The sequence below is a fragment of the Corvus hawaiiensis genome, chromosome 3 (assembly GCF_020740725.1).
Source record: "Corvus hawaiiensis isolate bCorHaw1 chromosome 3, bCorHaw1.pri.cur, whole genome shotgun sequence".
Lineage (NCBI taxonomy): Eukaryota > Metazoa > Chordata > Aves > Passeriformes > Corvidae > Corvus > Corvus hawaiiensis.
In genome coordinates this window covers 109318736-109337172 of record NC_063215.1, presented here as the reverse complement: position 1 = coordinate 109337172, position 18437 = coordinate 109318736, and the positions used below count along the sequence as shown (strand labels likewise).

The window sequence follows — 18437 nt, the reverse complement described above, 5'->3', positions numbered from 1 at the left end:
AACCCCACTTTCTTAAAAATAGGAATGACTAAAAAGAAAATCCAATGTGGTGAGATGTTGAACATAACTTGCTTGTATCTTACCCCTCCCCCTTGTCCACCTTCCCCATTCACCAGAGGCAGAGGGGCAGGATGCATGCAAAGGTGAGCCATGAGAAATCCTCAAGGTCATGAAGCAGAACTCCTGGAATACCTTGCTCAGATCCTGAAGCTATCATTGCTCCTTTCCTGCAGGATCCAGGCTTGTGCAAGCTGCTTTCTTCTCTAGTTTATCTGCCAGCTTGAAAATCGTGTGGCTGGTTCATGAACAGATTTGTCTCTGGTATTGCTTTTGCAGCCACACAGCCTTAGATGGCCACTGGGGTTTGAGTGGTCTTGCATCTGTGAAGGGAGGTGAGAAAATCAGTGTTCATGACTGTTACATCAGACAAAGAGTTGGATCTGGACCTTCTCTGGTGTGAATCAGAGAAATAAATCAAAATGGCAGCTCCTCTTGTGTTAAAAACCCCACAGCTTAATGAGATCTCTGCAGAACAAAAATGCTTCCTGTGTCTGGAGAAGCACGTTAAGAGAGAGGTGTTGAGGGAGCCGAGGTGCTAAGGATTGAACTTCTGGGAATGCTCCGCACATGAAAACACTCCATGAATCCATTATAAATGAGGCTGTTCTCTCATCCATCCATCAGGAGTGTTTCTGTTCCTAAGTTTGGGCTGCTCCCTATCCTATCTGACATGGAAGGTGATATTGATGAGCAGAAAAAAGGTATGTTTTCTTCAAATGTTGTTTTTGGATAGAGAGCATGGGTTGTGAAGGTGCAGAAGGAAACAGACGAACAGCCATCACTAACAAAGAAGTGCAGGTTTCCAAACCATCTCTGCTAAGCCCCAGGTGGGAGGTTTCGTTTCTGTCTTGGCTTGGAATTTGTAGTTGGTCTTGTTAAAAGATGATGGCTATGTTGGAAATTAATATTTAGCAACTACTGGTTAACCGATGGAGGTTTTTTGGTGGGAGTTACTGGTTCTTTGAACAAATTTTGAAAACGGGCCCTCATAGAAATACAACCATATCCAACTGTAGTGAGGTGCTCTTGCCTTGCACTTGAGCCTTGCCAAGAGAGGCCAAAGCTGTGCACACACATTACTTGAATGTTGCCAGGGCATTTCCCTCAAATGCCTGCAAATACAGGCAGAACTCGGTATTTCAAAAGATGATGATTTTTAATGGAGTCTGGGTCAGAGCCACAGCTTTGATAATAACAACGCCCTGGCCAGCAAATGCCCAGAGCCTGATTTACAGCACCATCAGCAGGTGCTGCCTGGTGCCTCTTGTGGAGGGGCTAAGGGAGGGTACAGGGGGAGAAAGCAGCATTTTGTCACGACACGCTGTGCACGGGCCGTGAAAGTCGTGTCGGTGTGATGGAAGGCGGGGAGAGGAGCTGGGGGCGGCGATGCTTCGGCCCCCGAACTTGCGAGCTGGCGGCTGCGCTGCCCGGCCCAGCAGCGCCCGCAGCCTCGCTCCCTCCCCTCGGCATCCTTCCCACTGCCCGCGGCCACCTCCAGGAGGCTGCTGCCCCTCGGTGACGGCCCCGGGATGCCCCGAGCTCCGCTCCGCCGGGCACGGCGCGGCCCCGCCCCGCGCGGGAGGCGGCCGAAGGTTGTCCTGGCTGCCCTTTGGAGCTGGGAGTGCTCCGCTCCCGCCGCCATTGCTTCTTCCTGCTGAGCGTCCTTCCCGGGCCGGGCTGCGGCTCCCGCCGGAGGTGCCGGTGGCCGGGTTTTCGGGAGCGATGACAACGGTGCGGAGAGAGGCGTTCGGGCGGATGCCCCCGGAGGAGGGAGGCGGAGAGGTGGAGAAGTTCGTCTTACAGTCGGACAGCGTGAGAGTGGAGATCCTGTCTTTTGGGTGCATCATCACCACTCTGGAGACAAAAGACAGGGATGGGCAGTTTTCAGATGTTGTCCTAGGATTTGACACTTTAGAAGGTGGGTCTTAATATGTTTCTTTGAAAAAAAAAATTTAAAAACCCACGATCAGGCATTTTAACCAGCACTTACTGGTTTATTGGCACACTGCGTGACCTACCTGTAAGGCCGCCCCATCCCCCTAAATCATGGGCTGAAGAGATACAGTTCCTGCTGCCTCTCCTGGGCTCTGTGGTGGGTGTGGAATAGGGATGCTGGTGGCAGTGCGCCGCTCTGCTGGGGCAGCTCTGAGTCCCTTCTTGCCTGGCAATGACAGAGGGCTTTTCTGCCAATCTGCAAAGAATACGAGATCCCATCAGGCTGTTTTAATCAAGGATGCGCATGACTAATGAGCTGTGTGTCCTGTGAAACCCTGGGACTGCAGTAACGTCCTGGAGGGAAGCAGAGAGAGACACTTCTGAGTCCCTAAGCACTCCTGGAGACCACCCATCCTGTTCCAATGGTTCTGTTTAAACGTGTGCTGTTTCTCCGCCCAGGTTACACGAGGAAGCACCCGTTCTTCGGTGCTGTCGTAGGCCGTGTTGCCAACAGGATTGCGAATGGGAGGTTCACCCTGGACGGGAAGGAGTATCAGCTGTTCCTCAACAACGGGCCCAACAGCCTGCACGGAGGAGCCAAGGGATTTGACAAGGTGAAAATCCCAGTGTCCTGCCAGCGTACAGCCTGTGGGGTTGTGGCAAGGAGGTGTGATATCTACACCCCTGAACCCTGTAGCATTTTCTGGTGGTTACTGAGTTGAATCAGCTCAGAAAGTGCTGTGAGTGCAGGAGCGGGGGGAAGTGAGACAGATCCTGCGAGCTGCTGGGTTGGCTTGTCTTTGTGTGAGCTTGCAGGGCTCATGTCATCCTTGGATGCCGAGCAGATGGTTGCTGTGCTTCCTCTGTGTGACTGCAGCCCTGAGCCTCATGAGCCCAGTTCTGACAGGGTTGTTCCTGGCAAGGTGCTGCTTCTGCAGAGCATGGCTTGGGACACGGCAGTGAGGACCCAGGAGCCTCAGGAGCAATGGAGGCTCCCTGGGCACCGGCTGCACCACCCTGGAGTGCACCATGGAGTTGTGCCAGTGCCCAAAGAAAGTTTCCTGGGGAACAGTAGTCTGTCCATGCAGATTCATTTCCACCTGCAGTTTCAAGGTTGTTGCCTGCCCATAGCTCCTCCCAGAGTCAGAAGGATGTGAGTTTGCAGAAACTTACCAGTGTTGCTTGCTTGTGACAGCACTCCCAAGTAAGGGGAGAGCAGGGTAGTGCTGCAGGTTCAGTCATTGAATTGCCCCCTTGGTGCCACTTTCATCCTGTGACAGCATCCCTCAGGCTCTCAGTCTGACTCCCAGCAGTGGGGGATTAGATCAGGCCTGCAAAACACCCCAGGATCCAGGATCACTGTCCCTCCTTCCCAGCCCTCCCCTATGACCTCCTGAGATGAAACAACCTTTCCCTGGCCCCAGGGCACTCAACCTTTTCTATCTTCTCCCAAGAGCTGCTGCTCAAGTCAGATATTTGTGGTACAGGTGGTAAGAGCAGCGGAGGATCTCTTCTCTTGAAAGCCTTGCTGATAACCCTGCTCGACTGCAGAGCAGGCTCAGAAGTCTCTGCTTTCCTGAAGCCTTGGGCTTTGTTGGATCAAGTGCATTTGTAACCAGCAAGTAGCTGATCCACCATTTCCCCTCAAGAACACGAGTGTGCTGGTGCAGCTGCTGTCATGGGGTTAATGGGTTTTTTTTTGTGAAAGGAATCCAGGCTGATGGGACAAAAGCCAGGGTGCCTGGAAAAAAAAGCACAGTGTGAACTGGCATCAGGTTGGGATGAAATGCTCCTCAGTAGCCTTAGAAAAAAAGGAGTACTGGGGATGGCTTGGCTGTTGTACCCCTAGAGAAGACAATTTGGTTGGTTTAAAGTTTCTTTATACACCCTGACCCCTGTGATCTGGAGCTGAAAACATGCATTTTTTTGCAGCCAGGGCTTCCAGGCTGTCTTCTGCAGGCAGGGGATGTGGTCTCTTCTTCTGCTTCTTCACCTTGCTTGCTGAAGGCTCACCAGCTTGCTTGGGGACGAGGCAGTGACATCTCCCAGCCAGAGCTTTGTGTCCTCTGGCCCACAGGGCACACTTGAACACCTGCCCAAGACCCCCTCCAGCCAGGAAACAGTCGCTGTTCAGAGACAGTGAGCCCTAACTGGTCGGCCCTAACACAAAAAACACACACTGGCATTTGGCTGTGATTATCTTGGTCATCTTCTGAGTTCTTCCTGATCTTGCAGACATCAGTGCTGTGGTCAGCGTGTGGCCTGATGAGAGCAGGTTGCAGCTGCACTTACAGGGCAGCAGTATGTGACCACACTGCTGGGGGACTTTAGAAAATAACTCTCTTATCTTAAAAAATATAGTGATACCTGTATGCTTCCTGGACTTTAATAGCTTTTTCTTCAAAGAACTTAAATAGAAACTCGTATTCAAAAACCGCAGCATCCTTACAGCCGTGGGAGCCGCAGTCAAACTGCACACTGTGCAGGAGAGCCTACTCTGCAGCCAGGTATATTTAGCACCCTCAGCTTCAGTGTTTGGTGAAAATGCTGGCTTTTGACCATGCCCCATGTTGGTGATCTCTGTGTAGGACGTGAGAGGGATCAACTCAACAGTGTTACCCAGCCCCTGTTCCTAAATCTGTCCACTTTGATTAGACCGTAACTATTCCTTAGGGAAATGTAAAACTCTAGAGAGCCTCTTGTTGCACATCCATCCTCTCAGCATGAGGCCCATGGCCAGGGCCAAACAGGCTGTCTGGGCAGCTGTGTACAGCGTGCTGCCTTGCTTCCCTTGCCAACATGTTTGGCTCCAAGCAGAGCACTGGTGCTGGTCTCTGGCAGGGACAACAACCAGAGAGGTCCCAGCTCTCTGCATGTGTCTGACAACATATCTGGTACCATTTAACCCAACCCCAGCCCCTGGGCGGGAGCTCCCAGTGTGTTCTTACACTGTCTGAGAAGCCAGCGCCTGGTGAGCGGAGGGAAGGGTGGCAGCTTGTTGAAGTGGTGTTGCACATGAGAAGATCCATGGAAAGGGGGATAAGTCCATCTGCAGGGCAAAAATCAAACGTGTGGACTCTTCAGGCATGGAGTAACACAGGCTGGAACAGGCCCCCCATCAGACTGCCAAATTGTCTCATTTGTTTGGCTGCTCAGTGGAAAGCTTGTTCCCTGCTGGTGGCCCTGGCTGACCAAGAGCAGGCTGGTGCTTGTGTTTTCTTTGGAAATGTGATTGGAAAAGCCTTTGTTTCAGTGCAACATCCCTTCAGTGCCTTCTGTCCCTGTTTTTAGCCCAGCCTGGGGCAGGAGGGAAGGGCACCATGTTCCCATTCCTGTCCTACTAACGCCACACTCCTTGCAGGTTCTCTGGAGCCCCCAGGTGCTCCCAAATGGCGTCCGCTTCTTCCGGCTCAGCCCCGACGGTGAGGAGGGGTACCCTGGTGACCTGAAAGTCTGGGTGACCTACACCCTTAGTGGCAGGGAGCTGGCCATCAACTACCAGGCCCAGACCAGCAAGACAACCCCCATCAGCCTGACAAACCACTCATACTTCAACCTGGCAGGGCAGGTAAGTGTGGGGAGATGGACCCCATGGAGACACTGTGCGGGGGAGGAAAGCCTGGGGACCCATGGAATGATCACTGGCACCAGCATGCTGGTCTGGGGACACATCATGGTTTTGGGGGCACAGTGATGAAGGTTGTCTCTGTGCATCATGGGCTGCGTGCAGGAACAGGACTGAATCACATGGACCTCAGCTGAGGACATGTTGTCTCCGTGCTTCTTGAACAGAGACATCCAGTTGAGAATGTTGGCTCTCCTTTTGTGTGTGACTGCGGAGTTTTGGTTTCTCCAGGTCCCCTGGAAAGATTACAGAGGAGGTGCAAAGCTGGCACCAGGCTAGTGGTAGCCTGGCATTTCTTAGCTGTATTCTGTTGGCATTTCTGAGAGGGTGATGCAGTTGAGGTCAGGGCCTGGAGTGGCAGCACCAAAATACCCAGGTCAAAAATGGGCAGAAGAAACATCATGGAAAGGGAATGTGAGCTGGCCAGGATTGCGGAGTAGCAAGGTTGCAGCAGCAGGATGCAGAGGGCTCCCACACACCCATACAGGGTCCTGTCAACCACATAGACAGTGAATTGCAGCTGTGTTTTAGTCTCACACTGTTTATAACTGGGCTTGGAAGAAAAGGATCTGAGAAATAAAGTGTTGCTGGGCAGAGCAATAGGATAATACAGTGCAGTCACACTTGGATGTGAGAGAAAGGCCCTTAAAATGGTTAGTGAGAGACAACCCAGCCCCTCTGAGCAGGAGCTGTGCCCAGGCTGCTGCCCTGATAATGGCTGTGCCGTTGTTGGTGTACCCTCTGCTGGTACTCCCAGAGGTGCAGTAATACCAACACCTGCAGCGTGCAACTCAGGCGTGTTCCAGAGGAACAGGAGACCTTTGGGCACGAAATTGCTGCTCAGATTAGATAGTGACCTGAAGGCTCAGCTTTGGGCCTGCTCCCCTTGCAGCCCAGCAGGTTCCCTGCCAGCGTTCCTGAGGCTGTGGAAAAGGAGGAGGTTCACACCCCCGCAGTGATGCAGATGAGACTGGAGGATGGGTTGTGTTTTCCCTCGCTTGCTTCCTTCCCCTTTTCCCTGCTGCTATGTGCTCAGCACCCAGCATGTTTTGGCTAGTTAGTGTGCAGGGTGGTAGTGCTTGGTGAGGAACAAGTACAGACTGATAGTCTCATCCCTGTGGGATTTACAGCTCCTAGGGCCTATGTGGGTTTTTATCTGTGCCAGTACCTTTGTCCTGTGCCCAAGGTCAAGGTGGAATGAGGGCCGGGAGGTGCTCCAGGCACTGCCAGATCAGCTGGGGCACCACTGTGGACAACCACTTCACAACTGTGCTTAGGGCTGCTTGAACAGTGCCTGCAACAGGAATCTCAGCATTTCCCATCCTCCTGCAGGGCTCCTGCGATATCTATGACCACGAGATCTCCATTGAAGCAGATTCCTACCTGCCTGTGGATGACACCAAAATCCCTACTGGTGGGTGGTGCAGTGCCTGTGGCACAAGGTGGAAGTGCTCTTTCTGAGCAATGTTTGTGGGTTTGGGGGGAGCAGCACTGCCCGGCAAGAGGGACACACCAGCACCCAGGGGACCCCAGGCACAGTGAGGCCCTCACCTTTGGGCACAGTCCCGCTGCACCTGAGCAGGGTGGGCAGAGCCAGGTGCTGGTAACCCAGTTCATCACCAGCCCCAGGGAGCAGGCAGGAGCAGCAGGAAATGGGACCAGAGGCATATGGGATATGAGGCTGCAATGTGGGTCCATCCAGGAGACAAGCTTCCTGTGGCCCCTGAAGGACTGGATTCCTTGGTCCAGGTGGCTTCTGCTCAGCTTGGTGTGCCATGCTTGTGCACAAGCAGGGAAAGAGCTCAAAGCCATACCCACCCCAGTGCCCTGCTTCTCCCTGCTGCTTTCACCATGGAGCTCTTTCACATCTCAGTTGTGGCCAGCTTGCTACCCCTGGCTTTTGCAGTTCCTTCTTGTGTGGGTAGTCTTAGTCCTGGGGTGAAGATAAGATGTGTGCAATTATTAAAGACAGACCCCCTGTGTGCAATGCCTGCTGTATTTTATGTAAGTGCTTGAACTGGAATGGTTTCATTTTTCTTTCAAGGTGTTTTTCTGCCCCCCTGCAAAACCCCTCACCTTTGGGTTGGGGTGACTGTGTTTTGCACTGTGCTTAGTATGTCCTAGGGTTGTTCTTGCTGCTTCATCACAGGACACTGTATTTCCACAGCAGGTCTTAACAAGGACAAGAGAGAAAAGGCTGGGTTTGTACATATACAAACTTCTTGCATTTTCTTGCTCCTTGTCTGTGCTTTGAAGAAGAGCAGTGTCCCCAGGGGCTGCCAGTTGTGCTGGGGGACAAGGTAGGGTTTGCTGGCATGTGGTGAGTGGCTGAGCCTGCTGTTCTTCTTGCTTAGGGGAGGTGGCTGCCGTGCAAGGCACTGGATTCGATCTCCGGCAGCCTGTGGAGCTGGGCAAGCACTTGCAGAAGTTTCATCTGGATGGCTTCGACCACAACTTCTGCCTCCATCAGGGGCAGGATCGCCGCCTTGTAGCCAGGTAGGCTGGGACCTTGGCAGGAGTCCCCAGCCCTGGAGCCATGGGGTGTCCATTCAGCCAGTCCCGTGTCATCCTTCCCTGGCATCTCCACAGGGTTTTCCACCCGCCCACCAGCAGGACCATGGAGGTTCACACCACCCAGCCTGGCATCCAGTTTTACACCGGGAACAACCTGGATGGCTCCCTGAAGGGCAAAGGTGCTGCCACGTACCCCAAGCACTCGGCTTTCTGCCTGGAAACCCAGAACTGGCCCGATGCCGTTAACAAGGTCAGCTGTCCATTCCCCTCCCAGGGGCTGCTTGGGTCCTGTGGCAGGGGACCGTACCCCCAGCACCTTCCGTGTCTCTGGGGTATTAAATGTAGCAACAGAGTCTGCTTGTCAAGGGGACACTAGACACCAGTAGTGAGGCAGGCACAGGTCACAGTGGCTTTAGACAGGGGTCAGTCAGCTCCCCAAAGGTGTGGGGTCTAGAGCAGATGACCCCACTGGGGCCTTGCCACATCCTCTTAAGTTTGGATCATTCATCATGGCCTGAATTTAGCCAGTGGTAGGACTGACCCACTCAGCCCTCTGGCAAGTGGTGGGTGGTTACACACTGCTGCTGGAAATGGCTGGGGGGAGCTGCAGGAATATGCCTTGGGAAGACCAAATGGATGCAGCCATGCTTTCTGGTCCCACGGAATGTGCTCAGAGTCACTGATGTGCTGCTGCCTCTCCCAGCCTCACTTCCCCAATGTCTTGCTCCATCCGGGTGAGGAGTACAATCACACCACGTGGCTCGTGTTCAACACTGCTTGAGGAAAAGGACTGCTGACTCCCACCACTGAGAGGGGTAAGTGCCTCCAGCAGCTGAGCCAGAAATCCTTCCAGGTGCCAAACAGAGCTTTCCAGCTACCCTGGGTGATGCATCTGATCTGGGAGCTTTTTTTCTGCTCTGTGGTTTTCACCTGTGGTTTCTGCTGGCTTTAACTCCTGTCACCATCTCTGCTGCTGTCTGGTCTGTGCAAAGCTCTCACGCTCTGTCCAGCCTCTCACCCTGGGCATTGGGGTTTGTTTCCCCAGTAAAAATGCACTGAAAGCACCTTGTTTAGGGGCACGGCCTGTCACAGCTCCAACTACACCAGTGGAATATCTGGTGGAGCATGTGGGAAGGCTGATGCAGTTGTGGTTGTTTGTTACGACATCTGTTATTTCCATCAAAGTGCTCTCTCTAAATGGTGTGCAGTGCTCATAGCTTTGTGGAGGACAGTGTGCTGGGATTATCCCACCTGGCTGCCCTGGATCCTCTGATTAAAATCCTATGCTCTGCCTTGGTTGCTGAAGTGAAGTGGGCACACCCATTTAGTCCTGAATATACAACTGCAGGAGAAAACCCATCATCCTAACACTGTATTTCCACATGAAATCTCCAAAACCCTGTACTGGGTACCAACTGTCTGATGAAAACCTCCATGTTTCTGAGGCTTCAGAAAAACTGGCACAAGCCAGGGGCAGACACCACCACCCTGTTAGGGAGCTGATAGCCCACTTCCCAGGGAAAGAGGTCGACAGTCCATGTGCCTGGCACTGCAGCCTGAGTCCCACCTTCTCCTGCCATGCTGCTGCTCCCAGGGCCTGCAGCACTCCACCATGCTTCCCCAGCTGCAGAGATGCAGGAGTGTCCTTGCCCCCAGTGGAAGTGCCTGGCCATTGGGCTTGCAAATGTGGCAGACCTGTCACAGTCAGTTCTCCCACCCTGACACCAAAAGAAGTGCCCTGCTACTCTCCTGCCATGCACAGTAGTGGTCATATGGTCTGTGAGGGCTGGATCCCTTGGAGAACAAAGCTCACCAACAGGGAACACCAGGTTGCAAACCAGGGGAACCCCATTTTCCCGGTAAGAGTGGGGTTTGCCCACCACACTGGAGACCTCAGATACACCTCCCCTTGCCCCACCCCCAGCCAGCCCTGTGTGGGGTGTGCACACCCTTGCCCAGAGGCACAGGGTCACAGCAGCACCACTCACACAACACACCCCTGTGTCAGGGAATCTCCTCCAACTGCTCACAAACACTCTATGGAATTTGTGGTGAAATCCTCGCAAACTCAGGCGAGAGCTGCAGCTGCATAGTCTCCAAGGGCAATGACAAGCTGAGGGAGGTAGCACAGCCACCCTCAATTTTGGACAGCACAGCTGCACAGAATGCCAGCTTTGCCACTGCTCCCCCTCTGCACCTTACAAATGCTGGTTGTCCTTCAGAGTGGCTGTCCCCACCAGCACAGCCCTGCTCCTTGCTCAGGTTCTCACTGCTACCTCTGGGTTTAGAGGAACCCCAGCCCCCGCCTAGAGAAACTCTGGGGTCTTCTGCTCAGTCTTCCAGTGTCTCTGGGTACTGAAAAACAGGTACCAGTAGAGCTGTCGTGTCAGGCTGCAGGTTTATTGTGGAGCAGGTTTGCCTTGAGGGTACAGAAAAGAAAAGGTGATGAAATTCCAGAGCAGCGGCGTACATGTGCCTCTCACCAGGTACACAATGCACAACCAGTAAAATATTCCAAACACGTATCACAGGCTTCAGGCATTTGGGCTAAATCACTGCAGGGTAACATTTGTGTCAGCCCTGCTCTCCCACTGTGGCAGCGGTGGGATTTGGTGAGTGTGGCCAGAATCCACCTGGAACACCAATGGCCATGGTGAGCCCCAGCGAGGATCCAGGAACAGCAAGCACCACAGCAGTGAGGACCAGGCATAAAGGCCAGAGGATGCTGCAGCAGAACGGCACCTTCAGGATCTGGACTGTTGACTCATTGACTGGAAAAGCTCCATGCAGTCATTGTTAACAGGAACCCTGTTCCTTGAAAACCATGGGTTACCCCAGGTGTAACCGAAGTTCATCTTGTAACTTTATTTAAGCTGTTCTGCTGTGGTTACACAGTGGAAGCAAACTGCCAGGGTAGATTTAATTTGAAGCCCAAACAGGCCTGGCTTTCCATTTCAGTGCTTATTTACTGCTGAAACTGGCCTTTATTTCTGCTAGATAGCCAATCCCAGCAAAAAGAAAATACACTTTTCTCCCCTCTGCCTACCAGTTTGCTTGTTCACAGTCCACCACTGTTGCCAGTCCCTTGCTGTGATCTGTGTCGAAGTGCCTCATCATGCAATTCTTTCACACAGAACGAGGACAAACAGAGTGTGACACACCTATACACAAATAATGAATCCTGCAGGTTGTATATTTGCTGTAAGAAATTGGCATCATTCAACAAAGCCATCTCCAGGATATGGGCTGCTTTACAACCATACCAGTTTCTGTGAAGCAGGTCAGAACTCCTGAGGTCAGCTGAGAATCTTTCACTTTAAGGATCTTCCCTCAAAAAAGGAAAACCCACCTTGAGATACTTTAAATAGAAAGTTTTCTTTGTATCAACAGCCTAAGGAACTAAAAAATGCAACAAGTGAAAGTAGCAATTGTCAAGTTAATTATGATTTCTATTACCTTTAGAAGTTTCTGCAGGTGTTACTTGCTTAAAAGATGTGTTTTGGAGGAAAGTTTATCCTTAGATTTTTGGGGCATCCGGTATCAACAGTCAATCACCAGAGAATGAGCTTTGCAGAATAAGCAGATGAGGCAGAAAAATGAATGCCCACTAAATATCAAGGATCGAAAAGGGCATATGCAAATTTTTATCCATCTGCAGGCAGAGATGGATTTTAAATTCCATTTCAAGGAAAGCAGGAACTGATCCTTTTCACCAAAGACCATTCAACAGTAAATGTGAAAAGTGACTACCTTGAGAAGACACCAGCTGGGATTAGTGATTCCCATTTTAGACATTTTTCATCCACGTTACATGGCACACAGCTAAAATTACCCAAACGTTAACAGAAGCAGCAGGGTTACTACGGAGAAGTTTTAGTTAAAAATACACATTTTATTTCAATGTGCCAATAAAAAAGTCCCACATTTTCATATCACAGGAAGTTAATTCATACAATAAAAAGAGACCTGTGCTAGTCTATTGGTGTGACTAACTCAGAAGACCCAGATCATGCCAAATTTTAGTTGATATACTCTTCTATCTACATTCTTACATTTACAAAGACACCACAAAATCCCTTATAATAATGTAAGCAAAATAACTTTCTTCCTAAAAGATTAACTTCATAACTTTAATCCATTCTTTCAGGACTTGCACTTCGTTGAGGGCTTCCTGATGGTGAGCGGCTGAAAGGGAAAGAATCCACAATTAACATTTCAGTAGTTGTTTGGGAATCACAAATACAGGACAAAGCAACAGGAGTATACCCAGACTCTGGTTCCCTTTAAGCACTGTTTTTTAATAAAATAACCAATCACTGTTGACAAAAGTTAACGGGTTGATGATCTGGAGATTATACTTTTTTCTTTACTGTTATTTTTAAAATGAGATCACTGTAAGGCCATCTAAAGGGTATTACTTATAGTGACCTCCAAAAGGGCAAGATACTTCTTCACTGTTCTGATACAGCAGCTTGTCAAAACCTATCATGGTGATTGCTCAGCATTTATGAGCATTTATTCATGTCCTTGTGATTGTTTGACACTAAAGTTGTAAAAATGAACTATTAAAGAATTCTAATTAGGGAAAAATGCTGCTGATTCTGTCACTACACATATTCTACACATTACTCTTTGTGCAAACACATACACACAAAGAAAACTATTTACTGACTTATTGGGAAAGAAAAAAATCATCTAACGGCAGTGAACGTAACAGGTTTGATTTTCCACTCCTGACTGCTGTGCCAGCTTACTCCACTCTACCTTTCCCAGTGCCAGTGTAGCTTCCTCATGAGGCTGAAAGCTGACTCCCTACATTTATTCTATGCTTTAACCTCATCACTCTCCGTGCAATAAAACTGTCAGTGAACCAAAAGGAATAGGGGAGCAGAGAAAGACAAGACACTGCTACATAACCCTGAGGATTTATTGCCACATATAAGTATTACCATATAAAAAGCCACAACCACAACATTATTGCTGTTAAAGAGATCTCAGCAAAATACCTTTCCAGTATTTTCCTACAAGCAGCAGTCAAACTCCTCAGCAGAGATCAGTGCAGATACTAAAATGCCAGCTCTACGGAGTCTATGCTATTAGTAGGGAGACCAACGTACCTTCTCTTTGGAGACGGTGACCGGGACTTTGACCGGCTGTCAAAACAGAACATCATCAATGCAGCTTAAATGTCAAATGCAACTTCCATATTAAAAACAATAAAAGCCTATCAGAAAGCAATGGAATTGAGCCAGAAGCAGAAGGTCTTTCCAATGGTAAAGTTTTCAGATCAGCTTTTACTCTGACAGGGATTCTCCCTTCATCTAGTGTGGCATTTTAAGCAACTTTCTTCAGCAGACAAACAGAAAAATGAGGGGTGGTACTGAGGTGAGGCTTTGAGAAAAGCAACATCACCAAATTGCTGCTGTTTTATGAAAAGCATTAACAAAGCTCAAGCTCTTTATCTGATGGATAGAAAAATTTAACAGAACTCAGCACAAAGGCACAAAAGATTAGTACTATGTTGGAAACTACAAAGAGTTAATGAAAACAAAGAGACAGGTAAGGAACGCATTCCAAAGAGCTGCAGAGGAAATGTTACCATTTCTGTCATACCACAAAGAGATTAGCTGGAGACCCATGTTTGGGGCATATTTTTCTAAAGGACCAGGCTCTGTTAATCATGCAAACCTAAATTTGAGATATTACTGCAGGCTCTATCTGTGTGTGCTCACCTCTTAGCCGGCGAGCCAGACTTGGATCTGCCATGAGACCTAGACCTGCAACAAGAATAAACACAGCTGAGCAGGGAAACTGAGAGCATGTGGGTTCCCATGTTTGGGACAGCAGGATTCACACTCAGTGCATGAGAGCTGTCATGCTGAATACACAGAATCCTGCCAAGTTTCCAGGGCTTTGCCTGTTAAGTTTTGGAAGAAATCTTTTACATGGATGCTGCACATGTTGTTTAGCCCCTGGCTGATGACCACTGTTCGCTGATGCGGGTGGCAGGAACACAAGAACAACCCAAATCCTAGCCAGTATTTTCACAGAGCTAATAAAAAGCCATGCTCTAAACTTGCAGGTTTTATTAGGCCTGAGCAACATCTGCCACTGCAGTTGGAGACAGCTCATTCCTACAGGTATCTTCTCTGTCAAGTTCATCTTACATATCCCTTCCTTCAAGTTTTTTTTTTAATGTTTGAATTTAACCATGTGAAAAAAAATCTTTGAGACTGCTACACCATAAGAACACTAATACTGCCTCAAAGCCTCACTGAAATTTTTAGGTCCGCAAAGGAAGCGTTCTACATTCCACATCCAAGGTTTTCCACAACAACTTCCACATGTGTGTTGTAACACTGTCAAACCAGCAAATGTCATGTAGTACTCATTTAGTCTGTGTTCCTCATGATCCCAGAGCCTGTCTCTGAGTGCAGTGCATTCCTTGGACTCTTCTGTACAGAAATAATCTTTCAGTTGCTTAAACACAATTATTTTGCTGCTTCTGTCTAGTTGTGTATCTGTAACTTCCTCTGCCTCAGTCACTTTAATCCCTACTTATAATGGAAAAGTGTCACTCAATAGTCTAGAAATGTCACTACAAGTATCCCTTACCTTGCACAAAACCAGCCTGGTACCAAAAAGAGAAAACAACGGTAAAATCAAGATGTTTTCCTCTTTGAGAGTCTGTTTCCTGCTCATCACTGGCAGTGAACAGTGATAAGCCATGACTAAGTCATGTTGGAACAACCAGTACTAAGATTCAACATGGTTTAGCCACAGGTGTCCCCAGTCAGTGAAAGGCACTGCTCTACTGCCTTGGGGAACTTCCTCTCTTTACCAGCTTCTGGACTATTTGTGTGAGTTTCTGCTCTTAATTAAGCCATCCAGTCTTTATCTCTCCTTTCCCTTAGCACTCCCATCATTGCTTGCTGTTCCATCCTCAGAAAGTGCCACCCCTCAGCTGTGGGCTTTTCCACTTGCTCCCTTTAGCTAAAGCTATCCTGTATTTTCTGTGTTTCTCCATGGTTGACTGTTAGCTGTTTCAAAGAGCAGCCATTAAAACAGCACAGCAGGCACAGGGACAGGCTAGGCCATAAGCAATTCCATATCCAGAGCAGAATTTCCATTTACTCTTGTTCTTGTTGAGGACATCAGTCAGCTCTGCTGCCAGGACAAGACTCCATGAAGCACAGGCTGCATTTACTTACTATCAAATAAAATTTAAGAGAACAAACGGCATCCTGTGATCCCTTAAAATCTGCTTGTTACTCTTGTGACACATTTATTGTTACAAAATAATTCTGACAGGTGTTTATCTCAAATTAAAATCAGCTCCTGCAGATTGACACTGATATTCAAAAGAGCTGGAATTGCAGCTGTAACACTCAGGGCACCAGCAAGCCCTTCAAGACTTGCCTGGCTGCAGACAATAAAGCATTAACACACTACTGGAAGGGCACCCTGCTTTCTCTGAAAAATAATGGGAAGAATCCACTACACAAAGAAAGAGAAACTTTTGAGATTAATTCTACATTTGTCAGGTGTTAATGCAACCCGATCAAACCAGTATTTGTGATGGCTATGGGGACCTGGATGTTAGTGGTGTGCAAAAGAACAAAGAGGAAGAACAAGCTTCTGCACTGCTTTTTGAAACTATAGACCCCTAAGTTACTGGAGGAAAAACACACCTTTTTCTGGGAAAAAACACTAACAGTTGTTAGAAAAGTCTAAACAGACTTTTAAGCAACTTTTACCAGCTATTGAGAGTCACATACCTGCTTCGGGGCCATGTAACAGATCTGGATCTAGATCTGGATCTTGATCTAGACCTAAAATTAAAAAATAAATTAAAAGGAAGTCAACTCAAGCAGAAGTGATGACAATTACAGCACTATATAAATTAGTGTCTATATGTTGAACTTAAAACCTACATAATCATAGACCTACATGATCATTAGACATTTCAGACAAAAAAATTAATCGTGGCAGATGCCACTGTCTCAAAGTAAGGTCTCAAAACTCATTATCAGAAACTTTTTAAAGCATGCTGACTTCCAGAGGTCAGCACTTTTTGAAGTCTGCTATCCAATACCTTTTGGAATCTCCTAATTAAAACAAGAAAACTCCAACAAAAATAAAGCACACAACCATTTAAAAATTAGTACTAATCACCTTGATCTCTTCAAGGAACCCGACCGGGACCGGCGAGGAGACACGGACCTAGACCTACGAGGAGACACGGACCTGGACCTGCGGTAGGAAGCTGACCTGGACCTGCAAAGAAAGCAATTCAAGAGTTGTTCAAGTGTAGCTTTTTCTGAGCAACAGAAGGCAACAGGAATAAAAGACAAACTCAAAACACACCTCCTACCACGGCTGCGACTGCGTGACCGGGAATACCTTCTTCCTCGGGACCTCGAGCGGGATCTAGACCGGGACCTGGGTTTAGGTTAGAGAAAACAGGTATCAGCAGACAGCTGCAGCAACCAGTGCATGTGAGGCCCTGCTGAAGTCAAAACTTCTTTAAGACAACTAAAGAACTAGCATCTGTCAGTTGGAAAAATGTCTGGGCCTACTTGTCTTGAGCATTTTTACTACCTAGAAAAATGTTAAAAGCTGAATTACATTGCAGAATTACATTAGAATAGAAAACACTGTAATGCGTATTTAAAATAAACCTTGCAAGTTTGCAGGTCGACCCTCTTTGGCCCAAGGTCTAGCAGATCTAGACGATCTAGAAGTATCTATAGGCGAGCGCTGCATCTAGGTAGGTGTTCTCTTCAATCTAACGACGATCAAACTGACAGCCCAATGAGCCAGGGTGAGGCTTGATTGACGCAAGAAGATTTTTCTAGGTGGGAATGTGGTCAATCTGGTGTTCCTCTTTCTAAACCGGAGGGGGGCCCCAATTGAAAGCCAAATTTACTGTTACGGCGGTCACCGTCTCAAATTTTCTGCCCTTAAAGAATAAGGTGAAGCTACGTGTAGATGGCTCGAGGGGATCTGGCCTCTTATGCTGATCACCTCAAGGTCTAGGAGGATCTTAAGTGTCGGATTTGCAAGGCGCCTCAGCATGAAATCTTAAGGCTCGTGACATTCTGAATCAAGGCGACTGACTCAAACGAAGAAACCTGAAAGGTTTTGACCAGGTTGATTATTAAGATATTAACATTTGATAGAAATAGCAACAAATTGTAATATATACCTATACATTTATTCTAGCGTTAAAGTTTAAAGAAAACTGGTGTAACATTCTGTTCTTTGCTAACAAGAACTACACAAAAGCGAGCTGGCGAAGCAACGCGGCCGCCCCGGCCCCGCACGTACCTGCTCCTCCTTCGCCGGCTATAGCGGTGACAGTCATAGGCATAGTGGCCTTTCTCACCACACTCGTAGCATCTGTCGTTGGGGTCGAAAGGGCGCCGGGCAGGGGGCCGGTCGTAGCGGGAGCGGCGCGGCATCCCTGTGGATACTTCCACTCTGACTCTGGAGCCGCAGATCACCCTGCAGCGAGTCCATGAAAGCTCTGTGTTAAACCTTACAGTCTGTGACAGAACTAAAGAAGCACAAGACCGAGAGAGAAAACCCCGATTCTTTCAGTAGCCTCGGTAAACGCGCCTAATGGACACGTACTTGCCGTCAAGTCCACGGACAGCATCTTCAGCATCCCGGGGGTCTTCGAACTCCACGAAGGCGAACCCCGGCGGGTTCCTGGCGATCCACACGGTTCTCAGCGGTCCATAGTAGCTGAAGGCTCTCTCCAGCTCGCCTTTGCCGGCGCCCGTGCCCAGATTTCCCACGTACACCTTGGTCTCTGCGGGAGCGGACGGGGTGTCAGCGCGGGAGCGGGACCGGGCTCGGGCTCAGTCCCCGCCCCGCCCTCCCCCGGCCGCCGCCATCTTGTCCGCGCGGCCCCTTCCCGCCTTCACCGCGAGCGCCGCGCGCCCGACCGCGCCCCCCCCCCCCCCACGGCCGCTGACGCAAAATGGCGGCGGCAACAACGGCGGCGGCGGCCACATCGCCTTCCCCCCTTCCCCACCGCTGCCCGCCGGCCGCCCAGCTCCCCACGGTAATCGCCTCTCTCCCAGACCCGCCTCGGCTCCCACCCCGCGCAGCCGCCCGCCGCCCGCGGCCCCCAGGAGCTCTCACCGCCTCCATAGCGGCCGTAACGCGACATCCCGACGGCTCCGCCGCCCGCGCGCACGCGCCGCCGCACGCGCCTGCCCCCTGCCCCGCTCCCCCGCCTCCCCCGCGCCGAGCGGAGGCGCGCATGCGCGCGGGGCGGTGGCGCGCGCGGCGG

General features: G+C 49.8%; 2 protein-coding genes across 3 annotated transcripts; one reads left to right on the top strand and one right to left on the bottom strand.

Annotated features, from left to right (window-relative positions):
* Nucleotides 1-1550: 1550 nt before the first annotated feature.
* GALM (galactose mutarotase) lies at nt 1551-16835 on the top strand. Of its 2 annotated transcripts, none has more exons than XM_048296890.1 (8): nt 1551-1978; nt 2455-2609; nt 5357-5563; nt 6953-7034; nt 7975-8116; nt 8210-8384; nt 8838-8949; nt 16325-16835. In XM_048296890.1, exons 1-7 carry the CDS (start codon nt 1783-1785, stop codon nt 8913-8915), a joined length of 1035 nt encoding a protein of 344 aa, XP_048152847.1. In that variant the 5' UTR covers nt 1551-1782; the 3' UTR covers nt 8916-8949; nt 16325-16835. The 2 variants fall into 2 exon arrangements, with proteins under 2 accessions (XP_048152847.1, XP_048152846.1); XM_048296889.1 differs by lacking the exon at nt 16325-16835 and adding an exon at nt 12282-12489 and having other exon boundaries at nt 1552-1978.
* SRSF7 (serine and arginine rich splicing factor 7) lies at nt 10514-18371 on the bottom strand. Its single transcript, XM_048296891.1, has 9 exons — nt 18287-18371; nt 17771-17951; nt 17465-17641; nt 16502-16576; nt 16310-16411; nt 15913-15966; nt 13867-13911; nt 13252-13287; nt 10514-12319 (listed from the first exon to the last, which is right to left on the bottom strand). The coding sequence occupies exons 1-9, from the start codon at nt 18312-18314 to the stop codon at nt 12265-12267; spliced, it is 753 nt and encodes a 250-aa protein (XP_048152848.1). The 5' UTR covers nt 18315-18371; the 3' UTR covers nt 10514-12264.
* Nucleotides 18372-18437: the final 66 nt, after the last annotated feature.

Bases quoted from the DNA above. Each gene is read 5' to 3' on its own strand.
- GALM (XM_048296890.1), top strand. From the start codon at position 1,783: ATGACAACGGTGCGGAGAGAGGCGTTCGGGCGGATGCCCCCGGAGGAG. The intron at 1,979-2,454 runs GTGGGTCTTAAT...TTCTCCGCCCAG, and splicing joins AGGATTTGACACTTTAGAAG to GTTACACGAGGAAGCACCCG. The intron at 8,385-8,837 runs GTCAGCTGTCCA...TGCCTCTCCCAG, and splicing joins GGCCCGATGCCGTTAACAAG to CCTCACTTCCCCAATGTCTT.
- SRSF7 (XM_048296891.1), bottom strand. From the start codon at position 18,314: ATGTCGCGTTACGGCCGCTATGGAGGCG. The intron at 17,952-18,286 runs GTGAGAGCTCCT...CCGCTCCCGCAG, and splicing joins TTACGGCCGCTATGGAGGCG to AGACCAAGGTGTACGTGGGA. The intron at 16,412-16,501 runs GTGTGTTTTGAG...CTTTCTTTGCAG, and splicing joins AGTCGCAGCCGTGGTAGGAG to GTCCAGGTCAGCTTCCTACC.